Raw genomic sequence first — 10,950 nt, 5'->3', positions numbered from 1 at the left:
AGGTGCAAGATGACCTCTGTCATGTGACTGAGGTCATCGTGCACCTGTTCACCCCCCTCGGGGATCGAACGTGCAACCTTGTCAACTACAACGGTCCGGTAATGGGAGCCACAGTACGATGCAACCTTGTATTAGTGAAAGACTGCCTGACCCAATTAGTGGCAGAGAATGGGCCATTTGCAGAACACACAAAGTCCCTTGAAAGTGACACCCAGTCCCTTTCCCTCATTGTGCAAGCACTGCTGGACCTGAATCAGCACCTGTCAGAGTTCTCCATTACACATGGCAGAAGCTACAAGGATGCTGCTACTTTGGCCCAAAAGATGAGGTCAAGTATGGATCAACGACTTGGTGTGTTCCTTGATTCAACAGCTGAAAACTTCTCACCACTTCCAGCAGCAGCTTGCTTTTAGGACCCATTTGTAGCTGAAGGTCTTGTAGAAAGCGAGGAGGGTGAATTTCAGAGTCTCTTGCGAAAAGCAGAGGATTACATCACTTTTCTTGCTCCACCGCTGGGCCAAGAGACTAGTCTTCCGGCCCATCGGCACTGTCTGAGGCTTTGGGAGGGAGGTTTACCAATGTTCCACGCCATCTCTGCTAGTTAGCCTCCGTTACACTCTCCCCCTTAAACCTAACTCCCATCCGGGTCACAGCACCATTATGACGGGTCATCTTGCACCTGGTAACCCACCTTTGGGATCAAACCTGCTACCTCGTCAACTACACCGGTCCGGCAATGGGAGACACAGTACGATACCACTGGGCCAAGAGACCAGTCTTTCAGTCCAACGGCATAGACACTGAATGACTCTTTCGGAGGGAGGTTTTACCAACGTTCCACACCAACTCTGCTAGTTGGCCTCCGTTACACATGCATGCATACATGCATACACATAGGCCCCTACATGTTTTTTTTTGAGAATCTGACTACTCTTTTGCTAACTGTTGTGCTAGTATATGAGGGATAGGGTAGAATTTAGAGGATATGACCCTATGCTGTTCCATTTATTTTTGAACAGGATTTACAGCTGATGTGTTTTTTGTTTTGTTTTTTTTGGGGGGGGGGGGGGGGGGGGGGGGGGGGGGCAGCAGTCTTTCAAGTGTCACTGTGGGGAGTGGAAACCCCTTTTGTTTTGTTTTTTTTTTGTTTGTTTTTTTGTTGGATTTAGAAACTAAAATCGCACAATTTTTTTCAATTCAGAATATGATCTTTATTTCACCTTGATAAAGCATTTTGTTTATTTTCCTTTTTGAGTTGATGCTTGTGGTGTATTAACATGTTTTGATGGAATAAAGACAATTCATTCAAACTGTAGCACTTTCTATTTTTGCATTAGGTGTTCAGTATTAACGAGTGTACTGTATGAGGTATCTTTAAATAGGTTGGTTTTGTGTCTTACATTGTGCACTTTTACCTCATGTCTGGGTTAAAGAGAATCACATCACAGAGAAGACCAACGTGTGAATTGTGTTGACTAAAATGTCTTCTTATTTTTGTTTGCTGACTAAAACTACATTGTGTTGACTAAAAGTAGACTTAAATGTCTTCATGTTTTTGTTTGCTGACTAAAATTACATTATGTTGACTAAAAGTAGACTCAAATGTCTTCATGTTTTTGTTTGCTGACTAAAACTACATTGTGTTGACTAAAAGTAGACTTAAATGTCTTCATATTTTTGTTTGCTGACTAAAATTACTCTAAGACTAGACTGAAATGGGTCATGGATGACACTGACATGAATGTGACTAAATGCATGGACTTAAAAGTAGACTAAAACTTGACTAAAATTAAGGAATTTGGTGATTTGACTAAAACTGTCAAGGACTAAAATGACAACTTGATGCAAAGACTTGACTAGACTAGGACTAAAACTAAAATATGCCGCCAAAAGCAACACTAGGCTACTATGTGTGCAGTTGTTTCATTCTCCCTAGTTGAACAGTGAAGGATTCAGTGTGGGTCGTGGTTATACCAGGTTATACTTTGTCGGGAAGACCTGGAGGCGGGCTTTGATGGTAAATGTTAATATGTCCTCGCCAACAGGCACACACACACACACACACACACACACACACACACACACACACACACACACACACACACACACACACACACACACACACGAGTTACTTATTGCCCTGCAATGCAGATGATATGAACTAACGTGCATTACTGTGCATTTGTCTGTTTACCCCTACCCCTGTTATAGATTAGCTGTTACAATGGCATTAACCAAGTCATAATGTATTACTAAAGGCCCTGTCATAGTAGTGTAGTAGCCTACTATGGTAGTTAAGTTTTTTCAGTGACTACTACAACGTCCCAGTGGCGGGACGGTGCCTGGTAAGGGACTACGTGTTGTGTGTATTTCTTTATGGTGCGGCAACCTCTTGTCTCCTAAAACCTAAACCAGCCACCCTGACTGCCAGAGGTAGGCCTATATCTCCAAAAAATCTCGGCATCTGAGGCCTCCACATCAGCGTACCTTCTGCACAGTGGCATGGCAGGCATATGGTGCTTTCTGCAGGGCTACTTTACTCTTTTCACTTCTCCACCCTGTGGAGAGCCTGCATAGTAAAACATAGTGTATGCCAGGGGTCCCCAAACTAAGGCCCGGGGGCCGGATGCGGCCCGCCAAGCCCCTTTGACCGGCCCTCCATCTCTCTGCACCTCACTATTTGAACAGGCCCAAAGAAGCAATCCTTACAAAATAAAATAATGATAAAATATATTTTTTAAATATTTTATTTTGTTTATCAACAGAACTTCCTACAGTTTCATTTTCACTAACCAAGTGTGAATCACCAGAAGTTTATTGTCTTGATAGTTTCTCTGTAATATAATATCTCACTGTAATATAAACAGGTCTAGCATTTCTATTGTATCACTCATAAACTGTCAATCATCATATTTTTCTAACCTTTCCTTGCTATGTTTACATGGTTATTAGAAATTAAAACGAATACCTGTGGTATTTCAAATTGAAAGACATGTGAAGTACTCACTTCTTTTGCCAATCACTTGTAATGCTGAACTATTTTGTTCTAAAAATGATGGCAATAACAGGCAGTGGCCTAGTATAAAGCCCACATGATTGATCCCGGCCCCTGATCACAGTCAGGAACAATAATGTGGCCCCCAGAGAAAAAAGTTTGGGGACCCCTGGTGTATGCAAACAAACAGTAGGGGTGCATTCCAATATGCGGCCTTGCGTCCTCCACTTGTGCTTGTTGCCTCGTCCCGCCTCCTGGCCCCTCATCCGTGGACAAAACAAAAGAGTTTCCCCTCTGTCAGCCTAGCCAAAAAAAAAATTTGGGGGACTATTCTACATTCACCATCCAGTTTGCAAATGAGAAAATTACTTTACAATTGAGCTCTTGCAAGATATTGAAATATAGTGATGTCATCATGACATATTAAGTTACTTCCTGGTACGAGGCCACAAGCACAAGTGGAGGATGCAAGGATATTGGAACGCAACCTAGGCCTACTTGGTGGCATCTGTCTCTGCACAACTCTTATAATGTCGGGTGGCATGGTAAGTCCACAGGGCCATGATTCAATCTATTATTTTGTTGAAAAAGATGGACTTTTTACCCCCGCCAAGGAGGTTATGTTTTCAGTCGCGTTGGTTTGTCTGTCTGTCTGTTTGTTTGTTTGTTTGTCTGTCTGTCTGTCTGTCTGTCTGTTTTGTCGGCAGGATAGCTCAAAAACGTATGAACGGATTTGGATGAGACTTTGTGGAGTTGTTGTAAATGACCCAATGAACAAGTGTTACATTTTGGTGGTGATCCGGATCACGAACTGGAGCCAGGACTTTTTAAAAGATTCTTCACCATTGCTAGCATACAAATCTAGACGCCCTTAGTGACTGCAAATTGCATTGCAGACAGGGGGAATTTTGACATTCCAGTTTCTACTCCACAAAAAGAAGGCAGAAAGACTTGAAATAAAATAGGGTGTAACATAGTCAAATGTTCTATCAAACAGCTTCCTTGGTGGAGGTCTGCACTCTCGGAGTGCATTTCTTGTTAATAGGCCTATAGTTTTTATAGAGATGGGACTTTTTACCCGTTAACATCTGACTTGTATCATGTCGACACAATCACAAGTATGGCACAGTAAACACTTGTAGGTCCACCCTTCATCCCTCCACATTCAAGTTCAGACAAATCACTGAAGCCTCATTGAAGTGAAAACAAGTAGACAATATTTTGTTCCAGTGTACTTTATTTGTAATTTTTTTCAATCCTATGTATTAGTGTTTTTTTTCTACAGTTGCCAAAGGATAAACATTCCCTAAGAAACAGCAAAACAAGAAGATCCCTGCTGTGATGTGAAAAGAATACCGTGTCCCTGTTGTTTCGTGAGCAGTACAGCATGGAGTTACTGCACACCGTCTCTGACCAGCTCGACCACAGAGTGCAGTCAAGCTGTTACTACATGTACCAACACAGAGCCATCTGACGCAGGTGACCGTCTTATCTATCCAATACAATCCCACAAAAGCGCCCCTGTCAAGGGTCTGCTTACAGCGTTTCCCCTCTCCCACTCCATATCACATCTAATACCTGGCAGTGACTGTACTGATGGGAAGATAACTACAAAAGACAGAGAAGTGGCTGTGTTACCTCTACATCCTCCCTCTCGAGTGTACAGTTGTTTTATGGCGAGTGTTAAGTTTGAGGTGTCAAGTTCAGCTAAAACAAAACAAAGGTTATTTGATAAAATACTATCATTGTTGATTCTTTTTTCCCTGTAAATCAAGGCCTCAGATGGTGTTTGACTGAAGGTGGCACCACGGTAGGGTTTTTACACCACCAAGGACCCAGCACCCACCCCAACGCTACAATCATCTTGAAGTCAGCGGCCATGTGGTCAGTAGCAGTACATTCATATCTGTATTGTCTTTCTGTGTTTTCAGTTTTGTGTGTAGTTATTCATGAGCCAATCTTTCAAGGGTTGTGTGTTTGCGAACAATTGGCAAATTGTCCACAGTGGGGAAACAATTTAAAATACAGCTAGTTTGAAACAGGAATGCTTGTGTCGTTATAGCACCATTGTCACAGTAAATGACTGAATATAACGGCTAAGATCAGTGTATATCTTGTAGAGGGGAAGGGGTTGTTAGAATGAGCAAAAAACCTACTTTTGCTCATGGATCACAGTTTTGAGTCAAAAACAAAAAGCCTCCTATTACGTAAACCCGTCTAGCATTCATGATCTCTTTTTTTTCTTCAACAATTAGCAGTACACATGGTAAAAGCAGCATTTTTTCATTCGTAAGATTTTTCATTCATTTTCATCATTTTGTTTTTTGTTTGTTTGTTTGATGTTGTAACCTTAATTGCTCACACACACTATGCTGGACCCTGGAACATTCGATTGATATGATTGGCTAAGCGTGGTGTTGCGTCTAATCGTCCCTGTCGGAGTCTTTGGAGTCGCGCTGCTGGCCTGCTCCGCTGCGGTGATCATGGGAGTCGCGGGAGTCACTCTTGTCACGGCTGTCACGGGAGGAGTCCCTGTCCTTCTCCTTCCTGGACTCCTTCACCACCTGCAACACGCCGGCAGATAAGAAAAGACAAATTCAAAAAGGACATACAAATATTGTATCCTCCTGACAAGTCAAAATCCCTTTTTTTACAGCATGTGGCAGATATGACAAAAGCAAATGTCATTTAAAAAAAATGACACACAGTATTCCTGACCTGTCAAAATTCTTTTTTAAAAGCATGTGGCAGATGGAAAAACAAAATGACACATATAAAAAAGGCATACTGTATCCTATCATATCAAAGTCTTTTTTAAAACGCATTTGGTAGACTTAACAAAGAAAATAATATATACAAGAAATCTAGGGATGTATAGGGCAGAGGTAGAAGTGCCCCCTTGCAATGCATGTACCTGATGAGGTACAGTGGAATAACTGGTGTATAAACACTGTAAAATCATGTGCTAGTGTTGTAATTACATCAGTAAGAACACTACTTTATACAGCAGTAGAAATGACTCATTTTGGATTGAAGTGCTAAAGACAATATAATGCACAGTAGGTAATATAATTAATTGATAAAATTTGAGGTACTACTTTGTGTTAGTATGCATTGAAAAACAATGTATGCCTAGTAGGAAAGTGCTTTCATTGTGGCACACGCACACACCTCTCCATCACGGGTCTCAACGGTCTTGATCACAACTTTCTTTCCATGGCCAGGTTCGGGTTTGTCGTCATAGTCTGAGAAAAGATTCATCATCAGCAGTGTTAGTATTGTTACCCAGTTATAGATTGTTAATCATTCAATCTGATACAGGCATAGTATACACTATACCTCATCCACTACAAGTACTTAGAAATATGAGTGACATTTATTTAAAAAAAGAAAAGAGTTTAATATTAAGCCATATAAAAAGCAACCTTACCGCTACTACGAATGGAGGGCATGTTCATGGGCATCACAATCCTGTGAGAGAGGACAATAACAGGCCAATAAGCACCAACATAGTTACACACACGCCTCCCAATCATTATAGACAGGATCAAAATACTGCCTTGAAAAGTAAATAAATAAAGGTGTCCTTTATGCACGCCTGTCTGTAAATGAATACCGGTATGGTGTAGCCCCTTACTAACAAACCGTTTCACCACTGGAACATGGTAATAGGCTCTGAAACCTCTGATTACCATATTACTACACCCCATGACAGTGCACAGGGCCTTAAGTAATAAATCCCGACTGGTCACTGCCATTCCGGTAATAGAACAGCTAATTAAAGATTAAAGGGACACTGTGTGAGATTTTTAGTTGTTTATTTCCAGAATTCATGCTGCCCATTCACTAATGTTACCTTTTTCATGAATTCTTACCACCACCATCAAATTCTAAGTATTCATTATGTCTGGAAAAATTGCACTTTTCATACACGAAAAGGGGGATCTTCTCCATGGTCCGCCATTTTGAATTTCCAAAAATAGCCATTTTTAGCTGCAAAAATGACTCTACTTGGACCACACTAGAAAATATTTGTTTATTACTTAGTAAACTTTTGTGTAAAGATCAAATTTGGCAATCGGCAGCCCAGTTTCAATGAGCAGCATAGTTGCAGTACCGTTTTTGACCATTTCCTGCACAGCGCATCTTTAATTTATAACAGGGCCAAGTGTGTCTTAAACCGACCTGCTCTCCTCTCCTTCCAGCAGCTTCCTGTAGGTGGCGATCTCGATGTCCAGGGCCATCTTGACGTTGAGCAGGTCCTGGTACTCGCGCAGGTGGCGGGACATCTCGTCCTTCAGGTGGCGGATCTCCTCCTCCAGACGCACCACGTTGTCCTGGTAGTTGTTGGCCTCCACTCCGTACTGGTCCTCCATCTCACGCATCTGCCTCAGCAGGGCCTCATTCTGGACATAGGAGAAGGGAGAATGCATGATGTGTTCAAGAGGCAGATGGTACGGTAATGTGTGGTTGCGCTTGTGTTGTCTTATTGTATTTCAGTCTTACAAAACTCGCCTCGTTCATGACATAGGAGAAGTGCATTTCATACACAGAGGTACACGTAGTTACATGTGCCTTCACGAATACAAAAACAGGAGGGACATTTTTTGTGTTGTTAATTGTGATGCAGGTTTGGACCCCATATAGAGAGAGTCAGCAATGTGAGAATTTCTCTAGACATTTTATGTCTCTGTTTCGCAAAATCCAAATATGTAAATGTAGGCTTCCTAAATACCGTATACTGTATGTCTTTGTAAAAAAGAAGTCAAAGACAGGGCTGGACTGGCCATCTGGCATAGCGGGCATTTCCTGGTGGGCCCCGCACCCTCGAGGGGCCCTATTTTCAGAAATGTAAAAATGTTTGTTTTTGTTACATTTTTGAAAATAGGGGCCCACGAGGGTGCAGGGCCCACCGGTGATTTAGTTCTGCCCTATTTCTCCCCCTGTCCAGCCCTGGTCAAAGGATAAGAAGCAGAGGACAAAGAGGACTAGTAGAGGAGACAGGGACATGGGGACAGAACATCCGGAAAGAGAGGAGAGGAGAGAACAGGAAAGAAGAGTATGGAAGAAAGGAGAGGAGATGTGAGTGGAGCATCTAAAGGCAGACAAGGATTAAAGCGGTGGGTGGCAGCCGGACCAGAGATGTCACCCACCGTGCTCTTAAGGGCATCGACGTCACAGTTGAGGCTCTGGATCTGGCGGCGGTACTCGTTGGCCTCCTGCTTTGCCTGCCTCATGGCGTCGTTGTTGCGCTTGGCAGACTCCGTCAGGTCATTAAACTGGGAGGAGAGGATAATGAAATACATGAATACGGAGTGTCTGCTGTATAATATATCATTTATATTATATCATAGATATGAAAGTAATACACAAAAGTATAATATATGTAGTATAACGGTAATGCACTGAAATGATATACTTAAATGCATCCATATGGTAGGTTGATAATACTCAGATTGTATTCTCTGTAATGTACTGCACTTAAGCCACCTATAAATACCGAAGCTCAATGCTCAGACTGTTATAACTAATACACTGCCATGGTATTTGGTCCATCCCCAGCTCATCCGTCCGTAGCTCACCTTGGACTTGTACCACTCCTCGGACTCCTGCATGTTCTTGGAGGCGATGTTCTCGTACTGGGCGCGGATGTCGCGGAGGGCGCTGGTCAGGTCGGGCCTGGCCTGGGTGTCCACCTCGAACTTCATCTGCTGCGTCTGCACGCTCACCTGCACGTCCTGGATCTCCTGCAGAGAGGAGAGGAGAGGAGACGAGTGGAGAGGAGAGGAGAGGAGAGGAGAGGAGAGGAGGAGAGGAGAGGAGAGGAGGAGGGGCAATCAAAGCCACAGGTGTGTCAATGGAATCACAACATATAGAACATACAATACTGCTACTATAGAATGATTCGTTTATCACACATGATGCAAAACATGTCCTGAATCACCTGCAGAGAGGGGAGGGACAATGGAAGTCTCAGGTGACTGAGTAAACTTCATCATAGTATGAAAATTAAATACTACTTTGGACAAAAGTGTCTGCAATGTAATGTAGAGTAGAGTAACATTTTAAAATGTATTAACATTTATTATTTACCATGTATTAATCCTGGTGGAAATGAAGGATTTAATTACTGTAATGTAATGCTACCACTATAGAGTAGGAGGGGAAACAGGTGCCACAGGTGAGTGAGCTTCATCGCACGCCTAGAAAATAAATACTATGCTGCTACAATGCAATAATCCGATTATTTTACATAATATAAAATAATTAATAATGGATGATCTGTGAACTCTAGATTGGAGTAGTGATTTTTGATAGATGTTTTAAATCAGTATTATTATTGAGGGATGAGATACACTAGTCTGTATATGAGTGGTATATTGTGCTTCTCTTAGAAAATACAGTATTTTTTGGTGTGATGCCAACCAAAAGTCACACAGCGGCTATACAGTAGTAGCCTCATTTACAAAAACAACTGGTTTCATGTTCCGGAGCCTCATTTAAGCTGGCAGGATCAGACGAAACTCCATAGAAACATAAACACGAAACTGAGCCTCTTGTGGAGGCAAGCCTCAGTCTCGCTGCTTTGATGCCTGATGTGGCGCCGACGATACATTATCCTGCTAGTTAGTGTTTGTGTTGTTGCCATGGCTCTCACCTCATCGTGGAGCTTCTTGAGGAACTCGATCTCATCCATCAGCGATTCGATTTTCCTCTCCAGCTCCAGACGAGACAGGGTTGCGTCATCCACGTCCTTTGAACAAGACATAATGCAGCGGCCATCATTTAATCACATTTATCAGAGAGGGTTTTATGCCGCATCGACAAAAGGAAAGGCCACTGCGGAATACTCAAGTACTGTATGATGATGTCATGTCTCTCATGGCTGTCTCTCATGGCTGGCTGTCTGTCTGTCTGTCTGTCTGTCTGTCTGTCTGTCTGTCTGTCTGTCTCTCTCTCTCTCTGACTCTCTCTCTCTCTCTGCAGAGGGTGGATGCATGGGTGTGGAGACTGACATACACTGATCGGGCACTCTGTGTAGGCATGCAAAAGAATGCGGACACACACACGGAATAGGTAAAAAGTGTTATAAAAACATTTTAGTGAATTTCTATGGATTCTTTAAAATGTTGACCCTTTCTTTACATCTTTTATTTCAAAAGACAAATACCCTGAATAATGCAGTCATGTCAAATTGCGGCTTTTATAGTAATAAAGTTACACATTTTCCCACTTGTGCAAGCCAGGCCTTCTCTAATAAGGCTAATTTCATGTTTGTTAGTCATATACATTTACAGACCATTAGCCGCCACACGGTGTCACTGTTAGTCCCACTGCTAGCATTGGGAGTTGGGCGTTGGGCTTTGGGCGTGGCCCTTTTAATGTCATCTATTCAAAGTGCTCAGAGGAAAGCTAACACAGCCAGCCAGGGCATCCATTGGACATGTGGAGCTACTGTAGCACAAAGCCAGAGATCGCATTCAAAGCCTCTAATAACGTATAACGTAACATCTTTACGAATCATTGTCTGTTATCTACAAATGATTCATTAATGGTTTGTATGCTATTAAATATGTTATTATAGTTGTAAAATGACCCATTAATTAACCATTTACAGTGTAATGTTATTTTAAAGTGCTACCATACATTTTCCTTGTGTTCTATAGAACATCCATTAGTAGGCTACTGTTCTAATAACTGACCCCAACATAGCCTTGGGTTGGGTTGTCACACCCTCGCTGACAGCTGTCATGGTATTTCGACTCTGGCTGTTTGTGTCACTGTATTGAAAGACACATCACTAGAGAGCTTGTTGGCTCACAGACAAAAGGAAGTGGCAGTGAAAGAAGAGCTTTGTATCTCCAGACCAGCGTGGCTCGAAATAGACCTGATTTGATTGGGCTTTGGTTCGGTTACCTTACGGAAGAGCACCAGGTTATTTTCGGCCTCCTGCC

The 10,950-nt window shown here is 42.4% G+C and overlaps 1 protein-coding gene across 1 annotated transcript in view; it reads right to left on the bottom strand.

Annotated features, from left to right (window-relative positions):
• Nucleotides 1-5,262: 5,262 nt before the first annotated feature.
• prph (peripherin) overlaps nt 5,263-10,950 on the bottom strand; it is an 11,504-nt gene continuing 5,816 nt past the window's right edge. The window contains exons 2-9 of the mRNA XM_063215583.1: nt 10,913-10,950; nt 9,654-9,749; nt 8,578-8,742; nt 8,149-8,274; nt 7,181-7,401; nt 6,426-6,466; nt 6,167-6,240; nt 5,263-5,559 (exon numbers count right to left, since the gene is read on the bottom strand). The exon at nt 10,913-10,950 is cut by the window's right edge and continues 23 nt beyond it. Of these exons, the coding sequence (XP_063071653.1) occupies nt 5,419-5,559; nt 6,167-6,240; nt 6,426-6,466; nt 7,181-7,401; nt 8,149-8,274; nt 8,578-8,742; nt 9,654-9,749; nt 10,913-10,950 (902 nt within the window). The 3' untranslated portion in view covers nt 5,263-5,418. The remainder of the gene's footprint in view (nt 5,560-6,166; nt 6,241-6,425; nt 6,467-7,180; nt 7,402-8,148; nt 8,275-8,577; nt 8,743-9,653; nt 9,750-10,912) is intronic.

This window comes from Engraulis encrasicolus, chromosome 14 (assembly GCF_034702125.1).
Source record: "Engraulis encrasicolus isolate BLACKSEA-1 chromosome 14, IST_EnEncr_1.0, whole genome shotgun sequence".
Lineage (NCBI taxonomy): Eukaryota > Metazoa > Chordata > Actinopteri > Clupeiformes > Engraulidae > Engraulis > Engraulis encrasicolus.
Note: the sequence above shows the minus strand (reverse complement) of the source record. Positions and strands in the feature narration are given on the sequence as shown.